The sequence below is a fragment of the Gymnogyps californianus genome, chromosome 2 (assembly GCF_018139145.2).
Source record: "Gymnogyps californianus isolate 813 chromosome 2, ASM1813914v2, whole genome shotgun sequence".
NCBI lineage: Eukaryota > Metazoa > Chordata > Aves > Accipitriformes > Cathartidae > Gymnogyps > Gymnogyps californianus.
Genome location: NC_059472.1, coordinates 143410649 through 143438631, shown reverse-complemented (window position 1 = coordinate 143438631; position 27983 = coordinate 143410649). Strand labels below are relative to the sequence as shown.

The following is a 27983-nucleotide window of genomic DNA, read 5'->3' as shown; positions in this document are numbered from 1 at the left end:
CAGAATTATATTTAAGTTATCAGACTCTAACAACTCTGATTGTTTATGTCCCCAAAGAGGGAGCAGTCTGTCACTTACTGAACTCTGCATTAATGTGAGTTAGCTGTTCTGTCACTAATTTTGCATTCCAATTTAGAAATAGGTGAGCAAAAGTGGGCTAATGATGTTAAATTTTTCTCATGTTCTGTTTACAAGCACCATGTATTTACTCCACTATATTGCAGAAATCCATGGGTTTATAGAAAACTGCCTCTGAAAGTTTTACTGTATTAAGTGACCTACTTTTCACCTTAGTCAGTTTGAACATAGCAGATATATTTACTATCAGTTACTGAGGCAGGCAATGAGGTATTGTTTTGTCTAGATCAGCATCCTTTAATGGCCATTCAGTCTATTAAATATCTCTTACAGACTCTGGATTTAATAAATGATTTCTAATTGACTAGGTGTCAGTGGTAACATTCTAGAAAACTCAGTTACATGGGATTTTTCATTGATTTTCCCTATATTAGAAAATGAAATGTCAGATACCATTAATTGCATTTTCACAATAAGAAGCATACTGCAAAAGTAGCTGCTAAGTGAAAGCACTTCCAGCCTAATGCGCACTAGAAGTATTCTTCTTAAATTAATCCAATATATAAACATTTATTACAGTTATGTGCCTCTGTGGGCTAAATTGATGTGAATGTAATTACAATCTATAATATGGAACCATTTTGCAGGCTTCTAGGAAAAAAACGTGTTCAAGTACATTTCGCACTCATCTATCCTTATACAGTATACTATCTGCATCCAGCAACATAGAAGGTGGTTAACCCATGGTTTCTAGGAGTTCTTACCTACAATGACTGCATCATGCCTGACATCACCTTGCACTTCCTGTTGTCCATGGCTCAAAGACAGAACTGCTGACTTATGTTATCTTATAAGTATACACATGTTTACCCAGGCTATATGTCATTAATAAGTAGCGTATGATCCATAATAAAGTTTATGAGACTGTGACACACATATTCATTACCATTGGTGGTCCCCAGTTCAAAACACATTGATGCATCTTTCCTGCTTTCCTGTGTCTGCATTGTTGTAGTCAGGTATTCATGATCACATATGCTTTCTACAGATGTAATTCTACAGATTTTCTTTCATGTGATCACATTTATTATGCGAGAATTGACCACCAGTCTCTATAGTCCTAGGGAGATGATATTAGCAGTCTGGATGTGAAAATTCATTTGACTATGCACAATTTCCTGTAGTGCTAAAAGTTCTTATGCCTTTGTAGAGAAAGAAAAATCCATGACCTTTCTAAAGTATGTGATGTAGCATTCAATTTCCCTGCATCTGATCGATAAGCAAGCAGGAAATAATATCTTTTGCCATGGTAGACAAGCATAATTAAGCAATAAGGCAATGGAGGTAGTTGTGATTATCTTAGGATGCACCTGGGAGCTGCCTTGTTGCTATTTTAAGACATCTTTATGCTAAGGGAACTGTATTAATTTCTGCTGAGAAAGATAAAGTTGGCAGTTTGGAATGTTCATGAGCAGCAGTTTCAGTTGTGCTTTGCAGAGAGTAATGTGGTGTGTTCACCCCAAACAATTAGGCTTCTCCTTCAGCAGAAGCAAAGATGGAGCAGGCTGTAAACATTTAATTGACAGTTCAGACCCAGAAAAAAAAAGCCCAAAACAACCAAAAAAACAATTATGCTTTGGCTGGCTGCCAGTGAGTGCAAAACTTATATTTTTACCAGTTTAGAATAAAAATATGTTGCCCCCAACACTTAACTTCCAGGCAAGACATCTCTGCATAATTAATGCTATTGCATCCACATTCTAATTTATGCATTTTAATTATACCAAAGGCCCAGTGAATAATTAATGCTAGCAAAACAATGGGTCTGAAGCATAAGCTGAAAAGTATCACTTTTTAATGGGCTTTGTAGGTAACTAATGAAAGCTATTTAACTATTTGATTGTGAGAGTATTTCCCCCGATACAATCAAGTATTAACTACCATTATTGAGCCGCCTCTCAAGTGGAGAAATGTTAGCTCAGGCTACCTGCACAATTGGCCAATCTGAATATACCACAGTACACTAACCCACTGAGCCATATGCATGCAGGAAAGAGATTTATTTGGATGTTTGCCCTATGGGAGGGACTGACATGTCATTGGCATCATCTGTAAGAGGTAATATCAAAATTCCAGGCACAAAATTCCTCTTTGACCTCCTGTCTTCAAGCTGGTCAGTTCATGCAAGTTTCATGGGGAGATTTAGAATTGAATATAAAGAAATACAATATAGAATTCATTATCCCTGAGTTCAGCAATCTAAGAATTAAGGATGTAGGCCAGGTTAGTAATTTAGAGCCTTGCAGTGGTCAACAGAGAGAAATAGCACCTCTGGAGAGTTTAATCTCATCCTAAAATAGGTTTTTGAAATAGATGGGATTAATCACCATTTGGCAGTGGCTATCATTTTTCTATTTCTTACAGAGGAAGCTTAGGATACTGCCTTACGCCATACACCTAACTTCTAGACAGTCTGGTTTAGATGAAGTTAATTTCACTAGCAATGGCAGCCTCTAAACTACCGTGTGAGAAAGACCTACTGTCACCCATCTGATGGTGTAAAGACCAGGGCAGAGCAGAAGGACTCACAGCACAGAGCTGTCCAAAGCTCAGTGTGTCACATTGACAACCAGCACCTCTGCTGCTTGGTCAAGTCTCAGACTCGAAACACGTGACGCTCATTAAGAAAGTCCTTCCCCCTCTGAAAGGCTCAAAATGTGCATTTGTGTTGATCTGCTGTGCCCAAAAGCTTGCCTCCACCCTGGTGTGGTCCCTGGAGCAATGCTGGGCAGTGCGATGTGCTAGGAGCAGGGTGTTCCAATGTGCAGTATGTCCTGGGTTTGGTGTACTCTGAGTTTGTCACGCAAAGGGTGGTGAAAGCATGTAGACAGCAGACAGCACTGACTGCATAGCGTAGAAAGCCTGGTGGCAGAAAGTACCCATTTCTTTAGGTGAGTAAAGTGATAGAGAAAATGATGCATTACTGCAATCCCTGGCAATATATTACATACGCTCAAGTAATATCAACTTGTCAATACAAATATAAAAAGAATTGCTTTTACCAACTTTTTTGTTCATGTTTTCCATGTCACAAGTTTGCTCTTTAAACTCGAATGTAAAATGTTTAAGAAAGTGTCATAATAATAACAATATAATGAAGGCCTTGTAAAAGAAATAAGGTTGGCAAAGGCTGCTCCCAATTCTGAATATCAGGCCCCTTGTTTAAATGCGTTATTTGGAGCTCAGTAACTTTTGGCTCCTGTGTTTTAAGTTTTCTCTTGTACCTAATATTATATATTGAAATCAAAGTACTTCACTCTCAAGAGCACCCACCTGAGTCATTAGGGAGACATGGAGGGGGATTACATAGGAACTAACTGTGTTTTCCCGTTTTCAGCTGTGTTTGCCTGTGCCTGGACAAGAGCTAGTGCTCTTGTCAGTGGTTGTGGTCTGTGTCAGGCAGATGACAGTTACATTCAGTTTGGGTGGGCTGGATGGCGTGTCCCCTCATGCAGACATGGGGAAGGGACAAGGTGGTACGGAAAAGGCTCCTGCTGAGGTGCCTCTGCTCCCGGGAAATCTCAGCCAGCCATAGCCAGCTGCTACCTGGCCCTGCTCCATATTTCATAGAAGGTGGAAAGCAGAACACAAAAGAAAATCTGCCTTAGTATCAGACTAAAACTAGTTTCTTTCTTCTGAGCAATAACACCTGAAAGAGCAAATGCGCGTTGGTGCAAACTGGGACAGTGCTGTAATAGTTAACAGACTAACCCTGCATATATCCACCTGGTGGCTTATGTCTTCTTCATTGCTCAGGTCTCCTGCCCCGGAGCTAGGCAGTGTCTTGATGGTATTCCTCTACACCCCATTCCTCCCTACTTTTCTTACTACAGTACCTACAACAAGTAGTAAGAATAATTATTCAAGAAATACAACTATTTTATTAAACCCAACTGAAGACCAAAACCTCCTTACCCTGTACTTTGATATTAGGATGGAGCCTGGTGATCTAGCAGTCCTAGTCAGTCTAGCGTTTTTAATGTGGATGACAAAAATAGCTGCTGGAGCATGAGCTCACGATCTGTAGCAAAGTGTCTTCCTTTGCTTCTGCCTTTGCAGGACTACGCTGAGAAGGAGAAAGCTGCAGCCAAGGGTCTGGAGGATGTGAAGGCTAACTTCTACTGTGAACTATGTGACAAGCAGTACCACAAACACCAGGAATTTGACAACCACATCAATTCTTACGACCATGCTCACAAGCAGGTAAACCTGACAAATGTCCGTGCATGTTACAGTAGTCCATCTTCCTTCCTCATTTATTGTAGGAAGTTTCTAAATTCACTCAAATAGAAGACAATTTAACATTTTATGTTTTCAACTTCAACATGCTATTTTTCATTAAAATAAAATGTAAAATATTCATTGTTTTAATCTTCACCACAATTTCTTTTAAGCCCCTTTGACTGAAAGATCACTGTCTGTAGTTTTAGATAGGTGCTCCATACCAATATTCACACTGAATTTGATATATTTAAATGTGGAATTGCTCATAAACTAGAGGGAGGAGGAAGGATCACTTCCTCAAATATCCAGGTCTCTCTTTTGGATGCAGAAGGCATATGACCATGTTATTTCAAGTTGGTCATGCTGTTTCAAGGGCAGAAAAGTAGTTTATTTTTTTTAAAAAAGCATATGTTTCTGAAGTTGAAATCTATGTTTCATAATGTTTCTCAGGGTGGAACACATTTTGCCTTGCATGCAGAACATAATATAGAATAATAGCTACTTTTTAACAACAAGATATTGGATTCTTGGGAAAGGATAACAGATGCTAATTGTTTGTCATTGGTTTTGTATCAACTTTATCAGATCTGTATGTGGTAGGTATATCCTACCCATATATACATATTATCCCTCTATGTCTGCTTCCATCTTAGTTTTCCTCCAACTCTAGCAAAATCCATATTTCAGTTGGCATTATGGAAAGAAAATGCAATTAATTCACATAAACACGTCAGAATTTGAATAAAATTGTTTGCAAAATTCAGGAATGAGAATTTCTGAACCTCTGATGAACAGATCATATCTGTTAATCTAAGGTGTAGGAAGTTAGAACATGTAACAGGATTCCATAGATGTACCTTTTCCTCCTGTTTTTCTGTGAGCGCTTACCTGCATTACACAGTTCAAGTTCTCATGTATTGTGTGCATTCAAGTTGCCAGGGCATTAGTGTCTTCTGGGTGATCACACTTCTGGGTGAACAGGGGTCAGGATCTACCTTGCAAATATGTGAATCATTTAGAAGCCAACAGTGTTTCTGACAAAGGATTAGAAATAATAAATGTTGAATAAAACAAACAGCACTAAAGGCAAAACTCCTCACTCTCACTGCAAGCAATCTTATTGTCTTTTGCAGGACTATAGAGGATGTAAATCAGGCTGGAATTTTCTGTGTGCATCTTTCACAGCACTGCATTAACAAACTGCGTAGCATCTGCCCACCCATCATGCTGAACCATCCTGCTGAATTCAAGCAGCCCAGAGTCAGCTATCCATGGGTATTAATGGGACTCTTTTGGCCCATCACTCCCAAACCAGAGCTAGATTCATCTAATGTATTTATGTATTAAATCAAAAGCAATTCCTCACATCACCATTCCATTAATTAATCCATAAATATCGTTATAATAATACAAAACAAATACCTTTCCAGATCCTAAACACGTGACTCTAAGCCCTATAAATCCCCATTTGCTGCACAAAGAATTTTTTTCACCCTTCAGCTGTTTTTTTAGCTTGTCAGGAATGCGTCTGAAGTCAAATGGATCCATTTGTGCCCTTCCCTCTTCACACACTCCCCCTGCAAAGAGCAGCTTATGCAAAACAAAACAGCCTGCTTGATGCAACATCTATGATTGGGTTGTCAGGCAGGGGAGATTTTGGCAGCTTTCTGCTATAACAAGCAATATTTAAGCAATAAAACTCTTTTTAATTTTTAGGTAAATTTAGTGTTTTAAAAGCTGCCAGACAGTACTGGGAACTAACGGTCTGCATGGAAATGCACGACACATACAGAATATCAACTGGCAGTACAAGCTCACCCCATCTTGCCCTTTCAGATGTAGTTCAGAAGCTCAGTTAGCGCAGGATTAGCTAGCTACCCTCCTGATGTGACAGGGTAATTCAGTCTCTTCTCCCCTCTCGCTTCTTGACTGCTCAGCCAAGTCTGGGAGCAGCATTAGTTTGCCTCTAGGAATAGTGTGGATGCGCCCTTTTCTCTGACTTTTATAGTCGGTCACAGAAGAGCCTTTATTCTTCTTACTTTTATCAGAGTAATCTTCAAAGAAAACAAGTTAATTTATAGTTTCCTCTGGTTTTAGTTAACTTAGTTTCAAAATGTTCGTTCTGGGACGGATAGTAGCCACCAGAAAAGCTTCTTTCTCTGAGGTATGTTTTCAGTTTTCCAGCAGAAATTTGAAGCATCTGCAAAGATATGTTCTAAGCATCATTCTTCTAATGGAGAGTAAATTAAAATGAGGGACTCTCTACATCTCAGTAACAATACAGTGTAGTCCTCCTGTGTGACTTCCCATTTAGATGCTGCTACTATGAAATTTGTATTAAAGTGGCAATGCTGTTTAGAGAAGATATAAAGGCAGAAAAAAAGGACATTGCACTGAGTACTTTGTCATAAGTCTTTCTTCTCTTCCAGAAGAAACAGATTTTATTCAAAGAATTATGACTCTAATCTCCCAGTATTATGGTTTTATAAAATTAATTTTGTGATCCATTTTCTTACCTATGATTTCAACCAGTTGTTAAAGCAGAAAGTAGTGAGTCTTGGACCTAACAGTTGGCATACCAGCCATTGCCTTGCCTGTCCTCAGAGGACTGCAAAATGTTACGATGACAATCTGGCCTTGTTTGCATAACTAGTCTTTCTGCTATGTTAGGTTATTCTAAAGCAGTATACTCAGAGACACTTTCTCTCTCTCTCTGCATGTTACATACATTCATACTTCTATATATAAAAATACGACATATGTATGTGTACATATATACACACATATGCACACAAAAAAAACTTTGACAGAACATCAGAGATCTCCCCTGCCTATATCTTCATTATCTTCTAACACTGTAATGAGCCTGGAGGGGTCTGATACGATTTATATATTTTTGAATAATATTGTCTGAGTATTAAGCAGCTCTTATTTCTTTGGTTGTCTTGACAGCATTAGTCTTAATTAACGTTGCCAACATCTTTCTTGACACAGTACTCTATAATAATTTTTCATTGATATTACCTCTTATTGGAAATTAATTTCTTTCAGTGCAAGGCTGGATAAAGTGAAGTCAGAAAATCTGTTTGAGTGGAAGGCTGTGCTCCCACTCAGCTTTACCTGAGCTCCCTGTTGTTAAGCCTGATACTTAACAAGGCTGGGGCGGGAGTGTGTGTAACTTTCCCGGGAGCACCTAGTCTTTTATAACTGTACAGCCCTGTGCATACATGTCTCATTGGCCCAGCACATACCAGCTAACCCACTTGAAATCAACGGCTTTTTTCCTTTGTGTTTTTCCTTTGCTATGGAATCTATGACTTTATGAAGTCCTGGGCAGCAGTCACGGGCAGTAGCACATTTGATAAATCTGCAGTATCTCTCATCAAGCATCAAGGTGAACAATGCTTGCTATCACTTGCTCTCTGTGTTCTCTGCAACAAAAGTTAACCGCATCAGAACTGATTATCTTGGCTCTGTCAAAACTATCTGAACACTGAAAAGGATAAGAGTCCCGGTGTGAATTCGTTCAAAAGTGATTAGGGTATAGATAATCAATATAGGCTGCTGCCTGAAAATGTAATATATGTGAATGTATGTTACATGCTAAGCTGAAAGTAATATGGAAGTATAGATTTTTTTAACAGGGTTGTTAAGTCATGTGCATCTATAAAAAGAAGCCAAACTTGAGCAGAGATGTCTATTTGGTTAACATTATTAAATTGAATCTTTTAATACCTCCAGGTCATGCATAGCATTCATCCATTCAGTTAATGCTAAAGTAGTTGGAGCTTTCAATTTTTGTATAAATAATCCTTAGCAATCAGCAAGGCTTTTAGATGTCAGCAAAGGAGAAAATCACAAATCTGTTCCATGTACTGCAATATAATAATTGTGAAGATAATAATAATAATAGAAATAAGCAGCAAAGAAAAACAAGACTGTATTGCCATCTTGGGGTTTCTGATGACAAAACAGGTCCTTTAGTTTTGTGGTCAAAATTTAGCCATACAGTTAAATACATCACATTCTCTCATATGAAAATAAAAATCTAAATTTTAGTGTTCTTGAAGCAGGCAGCACTGTATAAGTAGGTGAACAGAATTTCCAGTCTACACTAGTTCACGTGCACATACCTGTATCTTCGTATTTAAATCCATGCATACTAGCACTTGGGTATAATTTTTGCATGAAAGTCTGATTTAGTGTGTACAGCTGTGGGCACTTGCCGTTAAGCTTTTATGGTGCTTGTGGATTTAAACTCTAATTCAGGCAGAGATTTAGCTCCTGTTAAACATCAAAGCTAGCAAATATGCTTACATTTTAGCTAGCGTTGCCTCTACTACCTAGAAAATGCACAGATAAGCGAACACAGAGAAAGCTCCAGGAATTAGTGTAAAGTTGAGATCTTGTTCGTTCATCTTTAGGGTGTTTTTTCCAGCTTCTGCATATTTATTGGAGGAAAAGTAAGTCCCATATTTTGGCTCTGAGGTACACCTCTCCTATTACCCAAACAATTTTCATTTGGAGGAAAGGAAACTGGTTTGACAATATCTGAGAGATTTCACCTTGGGATCTGCGAAATTAGGCAAACACAGCAACATCAAGAAACCTTCTTCTGGACAAAGTATCATATATTTAGCTATAAGAACACACTAATCAAACAGAAAGGGCTACACCAGCATGAATGTCTACTACTATATGTGCTTGTGTAGTCTTTGCTTTTTTCCCTTGATATATAGGTGGACCTACTGCCCTCTTGTACTCGCACGTGGACAAGGCTAACGTCCTTCCCTGCAGCCCCTGCTTCTGCTTCTCTGCATCGGGACACTGACCGTTAAGAATGGCCTGCTTTTTTAGGGCCAGGTTTTGCACATGAGGTCTGTACTTTCTGTGGCCTCCTCAGAAAATAACCTGAATGGCAAAAGACCTCAGCATTTCTTGCTCTCGGTTAGCGAGAGGTGCTGTCTGCAGCCGTCAGCATTCTGCTCCTGTAACCTCACAAAAATCACCTTGGTTTGATGCTTGTTAAGAAATATATGCATACTTTTAATAAAATTTTCACTTTCATCACATCCCTAGTAAGAAAGCCAGAATCAGAATTGTAATAAAGATAAAAGAAAAGGAGTCAAGCAAGAGAAACGGTAATATGATGTTAGACTCCCTACAAAAGCTAGTTTATAAGTGGACCTGAAGTGATAAAGGAATTTTGTATGTGTGGTAGATATTTTCCTCCTATTTTTAGGTACCAATAGATTGCTATGTTCAAAAGGAACTATTACATACACAAATTGATATGTGTGTGCAATTTGGAGGGTGTAAAATTAGGCCCAGTCCTGAAAACAATTGTGAACTTTATAAGATGTATGCCTATAAGCAGCCCCACAAAAACAAATTAAAATATTCAAATGCGAAAAATGAAGGATGCTCAGATGTTTTGCAAGAGAGGGGGTTTAGAGATGAAGGTTATTACTTATTATTTATTTTTTCCATCTTCAAAACATTTACCACAAAATATCTCTAGTCAGATTAGATGTTTCTGACACATAAATCAAAATACTGAAAGTATGATTCAATATGGTCAACAGTTTCTTGATTTTTCCACAAATTATTCTTTAATTTCAGTGAAAAGCCCATTTATTTTTAGCTTTAGGCAAATGTATTATCAGTTTATGTTTTGACTATCACCATTAGACAATTATTTAGAATTATCATCTGTGCCTGTATGCCCCTTGTCAGACACGTCTGCTTCATCACAATATTTTTTTTCTCTTGAATTTTTGGGATTTTGATGCTGAAGAATTCTTAACTGTTATTTTATTCATTATTCTACAATACACATACCTATTCAATTTTCCCTGCTCTTTCCTTTTAAGCATATATTTCTTTTCCTTTGGAAACAGTATACTTTTTACATTTCTGGCATAAGTCTTGTTTTCTTTCATGTAAAAACCAAAGCTAAAAGCAAAGAATTCATTTCTATAGTCTATCCTATCATTTCAGTATCTTTTTGCCTTAAAGACACACTGTTCTCTTGCTCATTCTGAAACCAGTGATTTTCTTATTGTTGCTTATGCCTATGCCATTTGTTACGTTATCTAATTTCTGTTATAGCTTCATACTGTCTTAGCTTTTCATCATACATTGATTTTGCAGTATGTGTTCTTGTTCATACTACCAACAATTACTTCCACTCTGACTGTAACTGTTCCCGAAGAGCAGGTTTTTGATAATTTCTTGCTGAATAGTTTTCATTTTCTCATACTGCCTTTCCCATAATTAACTTAGAAAGTTCTTCTCATTCTTTCAGAGTTTGTTCTTATCAAGTAACTCCTTTTACTTGTCCCTTTGGTTGCTAAATTAGTTTTGATTACAAACTAGATTACCCCATCATTTCTACTGGATTGTTAGATACAGAACTGGCTGTGATGTTTATAATTAAGGTTTCCAAACACTTTGTATTTTAAGATCCAGGTTTCTGCTGCTCTCAGAGATTGGGCTGAAATTTTCTTTCTGGATCCCAAGCTTTAGTAAATTACAGTAAAAATATATAGTATTTGCAAAGTCAAGAATAAGGAAGTGATAAGGCACCAAAATCAATACTGTTTGGACAAGCTAATCTGATACTTTTATTTATCTGCTCTTTAATAAAATCTTTAATCTCAGATTGCATGTCATTTTCCCTAAGGACAACATTCTGACTCAGTACTGAAGATGGACTGTACTTGAGAAATGAATCCACCTTGTGCAGGGGATGAAGCTGTTGGCTACAAAAGAACTGATGATGTGAAGTGAAGGGGAAACAGAAGAAGAAGTGGGTTTAGAAAGTAGTTATGGGAATAGGTGTAATGGACAGAGAGACACAGAAACTGCAACAACAGAAAGGCATGGAACTATCACTCTGAAATTAGAAGACAATGAAAGATGTGTACAAGGAAGGGAGAAAAAGGAGTTAAAAGAGGAAAAACCTGGAAAAATAATCCATAAATAAGGGGAAATACCAGGATAAAGCACAGGAGGAGACTGTCAATGCCAGCCACTTAGAGCCACCAATGTCTAAGCCATTCCACTTAGAGCTGAGGAACTGAGTGAATCAACCAGATAGACTATATGAAAATCACATTTCACAACTGTAATTCTGTTAACAAAAATACCACAGATATTATATTGGCACAAAATGTTGTACTGAAAATAATACAAAGGACTTACTTACACAACGTAAAAAATGGCTGGGGTCTGAAAAAAAGCAAAGAATGAAATGTATAATGCTGTTGCTCATGTACAATTCCATCTTTTACCACTGATAGATAATATAAGACCAAAATTTTCTTGGCCTGAATGCTTCTTTCTGTCACTTACAAATAGAGAAACCCTGCCTTTCTAAAAGCATGTTTGCATCCCAGCTGCTGTTCTTCAAAGTACTTGCAATCCAGCATCTTTGAAATGCTGAAGTAGCAGTGCAGTGAAACAGACAATGAGGTTGTGTCACGTCACAGAAACTAATATAAATAAAGGTAACATGAAGCAATACAGGATGACATCAGCATTTAAGCAAAGGAGTAGTGTACAGCATATGAGCGGGATGTAAACAATATGATAACTCTGTGGCATCACTGTACTAGGAACGTTTATTTTGCCAGTTTGAAATGATCTTAAAGTGAATGCTTAGTTTATAATTCATGCAATATTTTCCTAAATGTTATGAGGGGAGGCTTGTGTTTATAGCTAGGCTACACAGAGATGCTTCAACTGCACACTACAGCAAGTGCATGCACCAGAGTAGCTCCGGAGCAGCAGAAGCAACATTATCAAATACCACTGAGCACGCTCCGGTGATTGGGTGTGACTTGAGGCAACAGATTCCAAAGAAATGTCACCAGAAACAATTTTTTATTTTAAACTTACCGATCTGTGTAGATCAGTGGGCCCTATTAAGAACTGCTCAACCTGCTGCACTGCCAATGCTTTGCTGCTTTCTTGTTACTCAGTGATAAAGTAAATAAATTGGCAGTATTCATCCTTTTTAAATTGCATGTTGCTTAGAATAATGAGATTCCTTTCATCATTAGCCCTCAAAAAAACTTCTTGCAAATAATGCAGAGCTTCTTTTAAATTTAATGTCTTGATAAGCTAAGTTGTTAAATGCTGGATGCTATGGAATTACATTTGGTGTTCTTTAGAATGTATGTTAATTAACATGTAAATTAGCAATTTAACCCTCTTTAAATTGGAAAAAAACCCATGGGACACCTAATTTCATAGTTGCTAATGATGGTCCAATGACTGTAAGATATTTCTTAAGCATTTCATTATATAAGGAATTACAAAAGTGTATTATCAGATTTCGGCATTTAAGACATAGCAATAACCAGAATGTCAGTTAGAGGAAGTACTCTTCATTAATGCGCGTGTTATTGTCCTTTCCATTCTTCTCAGAGGGTACACTTTTTAATTACTAAAGTTTTACAACTAATTTTTCAGGCAGGAGGAATTGTTGATGCAGTGTAACGGATGGCTGATTCAAATAAGCAAGGAATCTGAAGGATTAGATTTGTAAAAAAAAGATGATGCCAAACTGCAGACAAATATGAAATTCTGCCCCAAAATATCAGTTTAGGGTTTAATTTTATACAATAATTTCTCACCCAGAACATGAAGAAACATATTATTATTTAATTATATTTAGACAAAAGATGTGGTAAATCTGGTTGAAACTCAGCATCTCTGGTTCAAATAATTTTCCATTGCTTCAAACTTTGCTTCCTTTTCAAATATGGATAAGGAAAAAATTCTCAAAAACAGCTTAAATAAAACATTCTGTTATGACTGATTTAACGTGACAATTACAATTTAAATTCAATAAATTTTGAAACTAAAGACTTTCTGAAACATTCCGTTCAAATAAAAAGTGATTTTGAGCCGGTCATACTTCTTTTTTTTACTGTGTAAAAAGGAGTGATTAAAATCAACATTGGTTCTCAGTTCTGAAATGCTAATACATGCAGTACATTACTTATTCCAAGAAAATGGGATAGATATGGAGAATCTAAATATTTATGTTTAAATTATTATTCCCATTTTCAGTTAACCTTTAGGGCAGTCAGGCTGGAGTTGTGCTGTATTGTTTAATGAACAAGATAAATTACATTGGGCGTTGCTGTCCTTTTTTTAAATGTCTGTATTCAGATGTCTTTTCCACTTTTTAAATGCCAGTAATAAGGACAGAAGAAGCAGAATATACAGTATGTTTTCTACTTACTTCTATGTAAAATGTTATCGCTCATGCAAAAATGTCTATTCACCGTGAACTAATAAGAACTGGGCAAGACTGAACACAGACATACATTATATTTCATGTGCCAGCTTTGAAAGACTGGCAAAAATTAGGTAATGTTGCTTATAGGCTACATACTTTGCACTTTGTTGTTGTTGTTAAATCAGTAGATCTGGAATAACTGGTATCATCTTAAGGTCAGGCTCTACCAGTCTTGCTTCAAATAGTGAGGTGATAGGGACAAAGCACTGCCAGATGCTATGATTGTCTTTGATTACTGTCTGTTCACAAGTACTTTAATTCATATTTGTGGAATGACTTGTAGAATAAGGTACTATTCAGCCAGATTAAGGAACCTGTTGTGCAGGTTACAACACATCCGTACATATCTTACCTAGGGCAATTCTGTGCCATAGTCAGCTTTTTGGAAATACTGGGCAATTAGCTTTGCTAGCAAAATGTTGTACCCTCGAATGTTCACAGAAAAATTATGTTTCTGTCGTCTTCTGCATAACATTTGTACAGTGCTCTCTTGCTCATATCTTTCCCTCCTCTGGAAAAATAATAATTCTTCTAATCCCATTGTCATCCACAAAGTATATCTGGCCCTATGAACATCTGTGTAGAATCTACATCTATTATAGTTCTGTTCATTTTTGACTGTCTGCACCTTCCATGCAGTAATTAATGTGCAAGAATGTAGCTGAGCAATTGATTCCTGTGGAGTTTTAAAGTCATGCTAATCAGCTATGTTTGTGTTTGAGGAACCGTACAATGTGCCTTGTACTTCTTTAAGGGGCATTCATAGCAGAAACAAATATTTAAAAGCAAACCAGAAACATATCTGTGCATCACCAAGACAGCAATAAAAATGGTGAGATTAGTCATTTATTATCCTTACTTAGTTAAAAGCATTAATTAACATCTTTTAACATGTCTGTAAGGGAAAAATAAAGGAGGTAACCCAGACTAATTATCATTTCACAGCTTTCGCAGTTTCATAATAATTAGGCTCCGCTAGGAGCCATTAAAAAGATGAGGGCTCTTTAAGCACCTTCTCAGATTAAATTGCAAGGGAATATCTAGAGAAATGTAGATGACATTCATGTGAATACCAAACAAATACATTATCACAGGTGATGGGACAGTAAAAAACAAATGTTTCCTGAACAAAAAAAAAAATTGACAACTAAACACTTGTTTATCAGGAAATGCTATTTTTGGAGTAAAATGGTTTTGCAGGAATTTGAGAAGATCAAAACCATTTTTCATTCAAAAGGTTTACATAATTTAGTTTCAGCCAGGTAGAAATGGTTTATAAAGATTGAAATACTTTGCTTCAACAGTGTTACTTTAAAAAAACACTTTAAAAAATTTCTTGTAAAATATTTAAAAATACTTTTAAAATATTAATTGTAACATATGCATGCATTATATTTACTATTCCTGAGATAAAGAAATGAAGAAAATTATAACTTTAAGGCACTATGTTTCATTGCTATTTAGATGAATTGACATCAAGTCATTTGGAAGCACTTGAAATTTTCATATTTTTTAGTAAATTTTCAAAATTTTACTTCTCCCAGTAAGACTAAAAAGTAAAGAAATCCCAAATGTCAAAATTTCCTGCAGAGCAGAAATTCTGGTTCTTTAAACAAGTGTGTAAGTATAGAGGAATTGATAGAAACCCCCTGGAACCCTGTAGGATACTTTATGCTTGTAGTTAGCTTTTCTCTGCTTGTTTTCAGCCCTTAGCATGTTGATGGATTCTTAGTACCGCTTCCTTCAAAACAGACACTTAAATACTGATGTTTAAAAGTGCAAGTGCAGTCACATTCCATTGCTCTGTATTTACACTTTCCGTTTAGGATCTGTGGGATTCAGCAAGGTACTAAATCATATCCGGCAGAAGCGATATGGAACCTGCCCTGGATCTCCAGTCTTAGATAAGGATCTGATTGTGTGAATATCAAATCATAATTAGTTGAGAAATTATTGGGTAAAGTAATATCGTGTTTAGGGGTAAAACCATACAATTTATTAAATCACATAGCTACCAATATTTGTACACAAAAATATTGCCTAAAAGGTACAATGTAATTTTTACCTTTTAAAAGGAACCCAGAATATTCAGATTAACCTCATCTTGCTCTTTACTTCAAAGCAAAATTCAGTCTTCTCATCAGCTCCTAATGACCATCTTTTCTGAGTTCTGCATTACTTCTATATCATTTAAGCCTGGGTTACATCAAACATTCAATTCATTGACATAATTATGGCTCTCAATAGCCTATGTCAAATTCTGATTTCCTTCCCATTTTCAAATTCAGCACAGCATAATTTTCCTTTGCTTGGTTAAAAGAAAATGAAGATTCTGGCCTGCAATTTGAAAATAATCATAAATTGGACCTGTACACATGCAAAATAGCAAGTTATAGCCTAATAAATCTGAACATGGAGCATGTGAGAAGTGGACAACAATTGTTATAGCAATTTTCTGTTATTTCTGGGAAATGAACACAATTTTTTATATAATTCCTTATTTATTTTTGCACTAGGTCTTTCTAAAATCTAAACCAATAATACCTGGAAAAACAATGGAATATTTTTTCAGAAATTAAAATGATAACGTATGATCCAGTTGCCCTACTTCTCCTTGTCTCCAGAATAATTTACAGTACTGTTTTAACTCACCTAGTCCAAAGAATATAAAGTCACTATCACCATATTGTATCTGTGTTGGTGCATATTTTAAGAGGATTGTTGTTCCATTTGAGTACATGAACTCACAATCTTTCTTTTTTTGCAAGAGATAATTAAAATTCAGGGGTGTAGAAAAGTATGGATTACTAGAATAAGAAGCCATGTTATAAATAAAAGATCAACTTCAAATTTTACAGCAATAAAAGTTTCCTGGGAGGGAGCAGTAAAGCTTGCTTAAAAGGTTGTTTGTGTCAAGTGACAGGAAAGAATTTGAGAAGTGACATAAAGTGTTTCAGAAGCAGTGAGTGATGGATCAGCTTTACAATATTGAAAATATCCATGTCTACATGAAAAACTAGATGTGTGTTTATAGCATCGTTTAATGTAAGAGTGAATACAAACAGACATAGCCAGGAACATGGGTAAGAGGGGAGAGGAAGACATTGAACGTTAACTCCCATAGCTCCACAGCATACAAGGGGATAAGAGAAGTGGTTTGGGATTGCTCTTATAAAAGTGCATCATGCTTCTTTCCACCCCCTTTCCAGGGAGCAATTTCTAGAACAGTATTAAAAATTTTAAATAATGGAATCACAATTGAAGGGTGTCAAGTTGCAGCTCAGTGATATGTTACGCACCAGTGGGCTGAACTGCGTATCTTGACCATGTGCTTGCTTTTAGCTCCCTCTCTTAGTAAAAGCCTCAGGCACTGCAGGTTGCAAGAGCAGTACATTCAAGGGGACCAAATACAAATAACAAACTGCAAATAAATAATATTTTAAGCATGTGGCAATAAAGAGGGTGCTAGATTGGCCAAAATATCTTTGCCTTTATAAACTGGAAAATTAGGACATCATTCACTCTGCACAGTTTGGTCATCTTTTTCCATGACACAATGAATTTGCTTAGGAAGCACCTTATTGCTTTTGTTATTTCAGAGGGAAATGCTGCTGAGCTGGGAAGAGAGATGGATAAAACAAGTAGAGGGAAGAAAGGACGCTAAAATCAAAGGACAACACACAATAATAATGTGAGAAAAATTTGGAAAAGAGTTAAATAAAAGAAAAAAACATATAAACAAAATAACCTTTTTTTAATCAGTATAATTTACTGAGATGTGTTCTCAGAAGATTGTCTCAGATAATCAAAGGCTAAACCAGGCTATTGCAGGAGTTAAATACCCTGGAAAAAAATGGGACATCTGTTCATCTCCTCCTGTAAATAAAGCACAGACTGGAACATAAACTGCTACTCTAATCCCATACATGAAGAAATTAAAATTAACAGATTATCCATCTGAATTTGCTGCCTCCATAGGCCTCCCTTCTGTCAAGAATAGCATAAAAATACTTCGTCCACATTATGGGTCTCTAAAAAGCTGATCTTTAATCTATACATTATTAGCATTATGATGATCAACACAGGCATACAGGAAGGTAAAAAAGCCAAGCCATTGTATTCAGTAAATGCAAATAAAATATTTGCATATATTTGTATAAATAACAAACTCTAACATACACTTCTTTAAAGAATCTAGTTTCATAAAGGTGAATGAGCTTGCCAAATGGACTAGGAGGAGGAATTCAAATGGAAAGATGTGAAAGAGACCTAGGAAATTTTAAAGAGCACTTGGCAGATGGTTTAAGAACAAAAATCCCACAACTGAAAAAGGCCAAATAGGTTATAAACAGCTAATCTTGTTTAGAAGGAAAGTCAATTCTCTGTGGCTTAAATTTATAATAAAAGAGAGAAAGGAAAAATGGATGGTAAAGATCATAAATCAGAAGTGAAGAAATTAGAAAAAAGTGATGGAGGAAATAAAAAGGGCAAAAGAAAAATCTGTAGTTATCAGAGGTGAGGGCAAGAAGGTTTCTGAAAGTATATTGAGGACATAAAGAATCTTCTGCTCCAAATAGAAATGAATTACTTGTTAGCAGTGATGTAAAAAGCACTATTCAACACAGATTTCCGTTCTATACATGGGGCAAAGCCAGATGATTTAATCACATCTATGATGTTTATCATGATTGTGAATTACCATTCTACCAATAGTTAAGAAGGATATTAAACAACATAATCTAAGCTAAATATTTTTATATTTTTATATCAGCAGGGTCAGGTGACCAACATTTAAGTATTAGGAAAGAGATGGCCATAAACTCTCCTAATCATTAATGTTGATTTTTAGTAAGTCTCAGAGCACTAGGGGAAGATGCATCAAGCTAGAAGCTAGATAATGCCATGTTAGGATTTAAAAAGAATAAACTAGAAAATCTGTCATCCTGACATTAGTGCCAGGGAAAATACTGGCATGACTGATACAGGACTCCACAAAGTATTAAAGAATGATAATGTAATTAATTTCATTTAATGTGGTTTATGGAAAATAGATACTGTCATAGTAACTTGATTTTATCAATTTATCTGTTAAAACATAGCAGATCAGGATGTCCTCTGTCTTGTGTTATTGAAAAGTTTTGATCAGGTGATTACAAACATCCTTTGTGGCCTTTTCTTATTGACAAAAACTGCAAGGAAATGTCATTTATTAAACCTCTTTTACTTTGAGCAGGCATTTTGTTATAGTATTGCTACTAGATTCCTGGTTACCTTTAATTCTCCTACTCCAGAAGAGATCAGTCTACTTTAAGCAAATACAAGACAAAGAATATTTTGGTTCTGACTGAATAAAAAAAACCCAAACTAACCAACCTAAAATGTTTTTCATGGCTAGCTATTACGTCCTATTAGAAAAGCAATATTTTACTTCCTTGAGATATTTGATGAGGCTTCTGCTTATAGCTGCCTTTAATATCCTTCATGCACATATTATTTTTCACTATTTGCCCTGACTGTACCTTTTCATCTAAAGTGCAGTGAGTGGTACCTATAAACAACACTACATTTATCTCAAGTACATATTAAAATGACTCTTTTTAGTGATGAACTTGTTCTCTGGTACAGCACTTCAAAGTCGCTGTGTAGTGGTCTGCTGATTCAACTTTCTTTTGTGTAAACATATGGGTGTAGCACAATAGTTTATAATAGGTTTATCCTTTATGCTTTATTGTTGTTCCCTCAGCACTACTATAGTTATCAAAAATCAACTGATTATACAGGTGAATCAAGTTTAGGCTTAATTCAGATGTCTGGCATCTTTCCTCTTGTTTCAATGGGCTTACAAAGAGTTAGATGTGGTAATTAAACAGGTATCTGTAAGTGCTGATTCAGCTGCCTCCCTGCTCTTTTCAGAAGTCACTCCATCTCTGTTTGCCTTCATTTCTTTATTTGTAAAATGATATCATGGTAAAGATACCATTTTATAAGAAGCCTGAGATCTGTCTACGGAAAGTGTTATGTAAAATCTATGTATGGTCATTTCTACTATCATTTTTGTTACTCAAAGTCTGATGACCACGCTGAAGAAAGTTTGAGGCCAGGCTTTGGACTCACCTGTTGAATTCCCAGATAATTCAGACACTTGCTCTTTTCCATAAAATGTAGGTGATTTTGTATTCTGCCTGCTACAGTTAGAAAAAAGAAAACCAAAGTAATGAGACAGGCTTCATAAAGATGTGGAAAAGGCTTAAATATTTTTAAAATAAGATTACAAGAAGTACTGAAAGTTTTGAAAAGAACTAGTTTTGCACAGGGTCTGTAATACCAGTTTCTTCTCTTTAAGCTGCTTAAATGAGAAGGAAAAAGAAATAAAATATATGAGATGGTGTTTTTTCTCTGGCTAAGAAAGAGAGCCTGACACCCTGACGCGCGAGGTAATATATGGACATGCAGAGAAGATACAGTCCCTGCCCCAAGTTTCTTATCATTCAAATGTGTTGCTTTTACTAGGTAAATTACTCTGTATTCTGAAGTGGCACTGAATATGTCTAATGAAATTATACAGTGTGCAGCCAGCTTGTTGGAGCATATGACAATAAGTTCATTGGAACTGGTATAAACATGGGTGGTCAAGTGGAGCATATGCTGTATCCACAAATAGCTCAGGCCTTCAGACAAGTGAGTTGCTGCCATAAAGTGCCTGTTCTGTCCTCTCCCCTATGGAAATGGCCCCCATGAAACTCATCTGTTTTAACTTTACTTGGGGGATTCTCATGAGCAGTACAAATCTATGTACTTTCATCCAGCAATGGAGGAATTCAGTTCAATTAGCAGGAGTATTTGCAGATCTGGTTGAACAGTAAGAAGCTCCCACAGAAAAGACACAGGTAAGCGCTAGTAGGTCTTGATGCTTTCTGGCATGAAGACCCATTGCACTAGATCAGACCATTTTTCTCTACAGACTTAACAGGAGTTTCTGTGAAGACATGCGAAAACAAGGCCTCCAAACAGCCATCTGTAATTTATCCTTCTGGTTGGATCTGTGATCAACATCTCATTCACTGATAGATGGATTCTCTAGGGCATGTCTGAGGACTGACTTTTCACCCCTCCTGCTGTCATCTCATTCCCTAACCCAATCATACCAGGATATTTTCTTTCTGTCTTCCCATTCACTCCCACTAACAATATTGAATCTGTTGATTGAGTATAATATAAGCTACTTCAAAAAATGATTACTATCACACACTTCAAAAAGTGATCTGTAGCTATTTATGGGTAAAACAAATGAAAACTTATCAGCTAGTTTTTGAGCTTCATATCTCATGGTTAATTTCTGTATGTAATAGTATTTCCAATTTATTTTTAGGATTTTATTTACCATAGTAAAAGCAAATTCCTTCGTTGCTGTTTCCTCCCTTTCACTTAGAAAGATAATACCATAAGCTTCAGACATGAAGTTTAATTATATTCTCTAGTAACTATAATTCTCATTTGATGGTTTGCAGTGTGAATTCATTTTACAAATAATGTAATTGGTTCCAATGTTAGGGTTACAGGCAAGAGAATAATTACTGAAATTCACGTTCCTTTTTTTTTTTTTCATTTAACCCTTCTACAGTGAATTTGTTTAGAACTTAATTAAGGAGCTTTTCAGCAAAGTGGAAATCAATCTTTAAAACCAGTCAGGCACTCTAACACTCACATTAGTTCATGGACTTAGATACAGAGAAGACTTTCTAAATATGACAGAAGACATACACCTAAAGCTGAATGCAGAAAGCAGTGGTACATACTACATTTTTACCTGGGGCTGCAATGCATTACAGAATGATGAATGTTTTGGAGGGTGCATTGTGAATGATATTCTGGCAAAAAAAAAAGTCTAAATGTAAGTGAAAAAAATCATTTAATTCATTCTAACCTGCCATTTTCTAACTTAATGCATGGAAAATTATTTATTTTCCCCAAGCTGCCTTCTACTTACATCAATGCAGTTACACTGCTGTGAGTAAGAAGAGGATTTGTTTCTCAGTATACTTGCAGCAACAGTTATTTGCCCCAGCATCTGAAGTAGTTATACTGACAACCCCTGTTAGATCTATATAATGGGATGAGCATGGCCCCTGGCAGAATGCTCAAAAGGAGAAGTAATGCTGTCCCCCAGTACTGTGTTCCTATGGTCCTCAAATTGAGAGAGAGTGAATGAGAGAGCAATATAGAAAAAATGGTTCCTGAAGCCAGAGACCCCCTGGAGAATGAGAGGTGGCAAATCTGGCAGGGAAATGCAGACTATGAAAACCTCTGTATTCTTGTCAATGATTTATAAGAAAAGCCCAGATGTCTTCCTCAACTTTCTTTCTATTACATGTGCCAAAAGTACACTAATTCAAAGTACTCTTTTATGCAACCTGTATCTGTAGCAATGAAAATGTACCAATAGCACCAATTTCCTCTGTCTATCAAAAGTCTATGTCTGAGATACAGAATCATAGAATAGTTTGGGTTGGAAGGGACCTTGAAAGGTCATCTGCTCCAACCCCCCTGCAATGAGCAGCGACATCTTCAACTAGATCAGGTTGCTCAGAGCCTCATCCAGTCTGACCTTGAATGTTTCCAGGGATGGGGCATCTCCAGCCTCTCTGGGCAACCTGTTCCTGTGTTTCACCACCTTCATTGTAAAAAATTTCTTCCTCCTATGTAGTCTAAATCTACCCTCTTTTAGTTTAAAACCATTATCCCTTGGTCCTATCACAACAGGCCCTGCTAAAAAGTTTGTCCCCATCTTTCTTATAAGCCCCCTTTAAGTACTGAAAGGCTGCAATAAGGTCTCCCCGGAGCCTTCTCTTCTCCAGGCTGAACAACCCCAACTCTTTCAGACTTTCCTCAGAGGGAGGTGTTCCATCCCTCTGATCATTTTTGTGGCCCTCCTCTGGACCCACTCCAACAGGTCCATATCTTTCCTGTGCTGAGGGCTCCAGAGCTGAACACAGTACTTCAGGTGGGGTCTCACCAGAGTAGAGGAGCAGAATCATCTCCCTCAACCTGCTGGCCATGCTTCTGTTGATACAGCCCAGGATACAGTTGGCCTTCTGGGCTGCGAGCACACATTGCTGGCTCACGTCCAGCTTTTCATCCATCAGTACCCCCAAGTCCTTCTCCGCAGGACTGCCCTCGATCCCTTCATCCCCCAGCCTGTACTGATACTGGGGGTTGCCCCAAACCAGGTGCGGGACCTTGCACTTGGCCTTGTTAAACCTCATGAGATTCACATGGGCCCACTTGTCAAGTTTGTCCAGGTCCCTCTGGATGGCATCCTGTCCCTCAGGCATGTCAACCACACCACTTAGCTTGGTGTCATCTGCAAATTTGCTGAGGGTGCACTTGATCCCACTGTTGATGTCATTGATGAAGATATTAAACAGTACTGGTCCCAATGCGGACCTCTGAGGGACACCACTTGTCATTGATCTCCATCTGGACATTGAGCCATTGACCACTACCCTCTGGATGCGATCATCCAACCAGTTCTTCATCCACCAAACAGTCCACCCATCACCCATATCTCTCCGATTTAGAGAGAAGGATGTTGTGGCGGACCATGTCAAAGGCCTTACAGAAGTCCAGATAGACGACATCTGTAGCTCTTCCCTTGTCTACGCATGCAGTCACTCCATCATAGCAGGCCACTAGGTTGGTCAGGCAGGACTTGCCCTTGGTGAAGCCATGCTGGCTGTGTCGAATCACCTCCCTGTTCTCCATGTGCCTTAGCATAGCTTCTAGGAGGATCTGTTGCATGATCTTCCCAGGCACAGAGGTGAGGCTGACAGGTTGGTAGTTCCCAGGGTCCTGCTTTCTACCCTTCTAAAAAATGGGTGCAATGTTTCCCTTTTTCCAGTCACCAGGGACTTCACCTGACTGCCATGACTTTTCAAGTATCATGAAGAGTGGCTTGGCAACTACATCAGCCAGTTCCCTCAGGACTCTGGAATGCATCTTGTCAGGTCCCATAGACTTATGTATGTTCAGGTTCCTCAGGTGGTTACGAACCTGATCTTCTCTTCAGTGGGAAGGACTTTGCTCCCCCAGTCCCCGTCTTGCGGTCCATCCACTCGAGAGGTGTGGGAAGAGAGGTTGCCAGTGAAGACTGAGGCAAAAAAGTTCTTGAGAACCTCAGCCTTCTCCTTGTCCGTTGTTACTAGTTTGCCAGTCTTGTTCATTGGGAGGGTACACTTTCTTTGACCTTCCTTTTCTGGCTGACGTACTTGTAGAAGCCCTTCTTACTATTCTTTGCATCCCTTGGCAAGTTCAAATCCAGCTGTGCCTTTGCCTTCCTGACCCCATCCCTACACAACCGGGCAGTGTACCTATACTCTTCCCAGGATACCTGTCCCTGCTTCCACTGCCTGTGCATTTCCTTCTTGCCCTTTAGTTTGACCAGCAGGTCTCGACTCAGCCATGTTGGTTTCTTACCTTCTTTTCCTGATTTCTTATACCTGGGGATCGAGAGCTCTTGTGCTCTATGGAAAGTGTCCTTAAAGATCTGCCAGCTTGGTTCTGCTCCCTTGTCCCTGCAGGCAGTTTCACAGGGAGTCCTATTGACTAACTCCTTGAACACCTGGAATTTTGCTTTCCTAAAATTCAGGACCTTACTCTTCACCTGACCCATATCCCTCAGGACTGTGAACTCCACCAGTGCACGATCACTGCAGCTCAGGCTGCCTCCAATCTTGATGTCACCGATCAGCTCACTTGTCTTGGTGACCAACAGGTCCAGTATCGCATCCCCTCTGGTAGAGCTGTCTATTACCTGGCTTAAGAAGTTATCCTCAATGCATTCCAGGAGCCACCTGAATTGCCTACAGCTTGCCATGCTACTTTTCCAGCAGATGTCAGGGTGGTTGAAGTCCCCCAGCAGGATGAGAGCCTGTGAGCGCGATGCCTCCTGTAGCTGGAGTAAGAAGGCTTCGTCAATAGGCTCCCCTTGATCGGGCGGCCTGTAGTAGACACCAACCACAAGGTTTCCTTTGTTGCCTCAGTCTCTAATTCTTACCCGTAAGCTTTCAACCTGCTCATGGCTATTCTTCAGAGACAGCTCTTCACACTCTATCCCTTTCCTGATGTAGAGGGCAACCCTTCCACCCCTCCTTCCTCACCTGTCCCTTCTGAACAGCCTGTAGCCATCGATAGCCACACTCCAGTCATGGGATTCGTCCCACCAAGTTTCAGTAATCACAACTAGGTCGTAGTTTTCTAGCAGCATGGTGGCTTCCAGCACCTCCTGTTTGTTGCCCATGCTGCCTGCATTGGTGTAGAGGCACTTCAGCTAGGCTGTTGGCTGTGTCGCCTTCTTGGAGGAACGCTCCTTAATAATTAAGATAGCCACCCTGAATACCCTCTGTACTCAATGAAAAGAAAGAGGTACTTTTGCATCTCACTTTATCCCTCTTGTTTTAGACAGCTGCTTTAAGAAGAGGTGATTACGTCCCTAAAAGTACTTATTTCTTTCCAGTGGTTGTAAAGAAAAACTGAGCAACTACGTTAGGCATCTAAATTTGATCAGATGAATACCAATCCAGAGAAACATTCACCTGCACAGGGAGGAATAGAAATCAGGATCATAACTCTGGAAAGAAAGTAATCTCAGTGCTGCAAATGCAGCCAGCGGTGAGTATGCTACAGGTGCTTGTAGGTCAGTGAAAAGCAAGTACTGGCCATAACAAAGTGACAATTTTAAAAAAACAACCCAACACTAAGAATGGGCAGAAATTACTGAAGTACAGGTATTTGGCCACTGATATTTCATGTCTAGCAAAAGTAGGTAGTGAAGATGCAGCTCCACTAACTCATTTGCATACCAGAGTTCAGGGGGAAAAGAATAGATTCAGCTGTTTTTGAGTGGGTCTTAGACAGAGGAGCCAACATGACTCAGCCCTGGTTGTATAAGTAAATCTTTCCATAACAATGAATATTATTTTGCAGTCTTTTAATATTCTGTGTGGGTGTTTATAAAAAAGAGATGGGTTACTTTTAGATAAGGCAATGTCCACACGCACATGTGCACAAAAACCAGAGAAAGAATAGAACACGAGTCTAAAAATTAAATACAACTTCATGGCAATGATATTTGTAGCAGATGAAGGACAGAACACAAGATTGCTATTAAATAAATCATAATTTATTACACATGCCTGTATTTGGATGCCCAGTTAAGTACCTAATTACATGAAAAATGCAGTTGTCATGTAAAGCGATGTTAATTTTCAAGTACACCTGCTGAGCTTAGGGTTGTCATTCAGGTACCTGCTCAGTTGCAGGCTGTTGTGCACCACCTGCAGAAAATATTTCTGTGCCTGTTAGGAGTCTGGCACAGGTTATTAGTGAAGAAAACCACGGCTTTGCAGGTTCAGCAGGCAGTCCCATGGTCTGTCCAACATAGCTGACAAATTTCATTACGATTCCTAACTGGAGCTCTGGCAGTGCAACTTTTTTTGTTTTGATGAGGGGATGTGCAGAGAGAGCCCTTTCTCTGCTCAGACTGTAGATGCTTTTGATTTCTTGGATTTCATCTCCAGTTGATGAGTCCTCTGCTATGCTTACCTACATTTTTTTTTTATTCTTTTCTCTACTTCCTTAACACATGCTGTATGCCACTAGAGAGCAAAAAATACTGCTAGAACTTCTATACTTAGTGTTGGTCCATTTGCTTTGTTGATTATCATCCTAACTGTCAAAGAAGTGAAATGGCATTGCTTTGCAGTACCTGCAGTCCATAGTACTAGCTTTCACATTGTTCTTTGTTTCCTTGACAGGTAGAAACTGTTTCTGTTTTTCCTCATGAATGCTTTATGTGTGATACCGAACAGCTCATGGTGACAGCTAAAACATAGCAAGCGGCACTAAAGGACATTTCTCAAATGTGTTTCTTTGCCCTTTCTTCACATTGAAGATGTTAATAAGACTCAAGACTACCTATGTTTTTCTACGGAGGATAGGATCTTTACTGCTTAAATATCTCTACACTGTTGTAAATATTACTTAGGTGACAGAAAGTGTGGATTCGTTCTGGGAAGATTCTCTGACTGTTTTTACAGCTTTGGCTTTAACATATTATTTAAAAAGCTTCTTTCTTGGACCAAAAGTAATGTTGTCTTACGTATTCTTTACATTATCATACTGTAAATTGCAGTGAATGAGGTTGAGGGAATGGAGCACTATATGACTGGCCTGGCAAGGGGCAAGTGAACACTGAGGGAAGGCATGTAAGGGGACAGGAAAAAGCTGAAAATGTGGTGGAGCAACCATTTCTTTCCAAGGAACTGAAGCCTAAGAGCTTTAAAGAGGACTTTGCAGCTGTCCTATTTCAGAGTCTAGTTCAGTGAAGTACTAGATGTTGGAGCTGATAGAAACTTTCTAGAGAAACATACATATTTGACAGACTGTAAATATTTCTGATTAATATAGTTAAACTTTCAACAGGCACCAGGCGGCAGGACAGTTCTTGCTGGTTGGTGGTGCACCAGTTCCCTGCGCAACTGCCTTTCTGTCTGTCTCATCCTCATCCAAGGGAGTTTGCCTATGCAGAGACATCAGGGTGGTTGAGAGGCAGCTCTTAAGCTCCCTGAGCAGCTCACCCTACCTCCAGATCAGTGCTCAGAGGCACATGTCTTGGGGTCCAGAAGGCTGAGAACAAAGAAATTTCTGCTCTTCGTCTCCCAGCATTTATTTATTTTTTCTCCCACAGATGTTATCTGGCTTTTTAAAAAATCCTGTACTTGAAGGACAGCTGATGGGAGATACCCCCTACAGCTTTCCAGCACTCTTCACAGAATGTAATCATGGACCCTGTATGGGCTGTTTCCACCAAGGGTTCCTCAATGCCTCTCTGTTGTATTATGTCATCACTACTAACTGGATGACTTCATTTTAGGTGGAGGAAAAAGAAGCTGCCATCTCTTGAGATTGTATAAAGCAACCACACAGTGGTTTTCACCTATTCGCTTTGTCTTCATCTACTGACAAAAGCTAGACCTCTCTCCAGAAAGCAGTTCTCTCTCATGCATTCATCATTCTCTTGACCCCTACAAGTGGAGGACTCTCTGCCTTCAGCCCTGTTTCTCAAATGCAGATGCCTGTTGGCCTGTGCAGAGCTCTGTGCCATGGCTAGACTGCTCCACATACCTGAGCTGCAGAAAGCAATATTTGCTGCTACAATGCTGACTCAGCCTCCAGTTTATCCTACTGATGCATGTTGTCCTTTCAGCCATGCTATAGGGCAACAACAGCGTAAGATGATGGCAGTGATTAG

General features: G+C 38.3%; 1 protein-coding gene across 1 annotated transcript in view; it reads left to right on the top strand.

Annotated features, from left to right (window-relative positions):
- The window catches only part of ZNF804B (zinc finger protein 804B), a 240653-nt gene that overhangs the window by 204986 nt on the left and 7684 nt on the right, over window positions 1-27983 (top strand). The window contains 1 exon segment of the mRNA XM_050892458.1: window positions 4198-4341. Coding sequence (XP_050748415.1) covers window positions 4198-4341 — 144 coding nt within the window.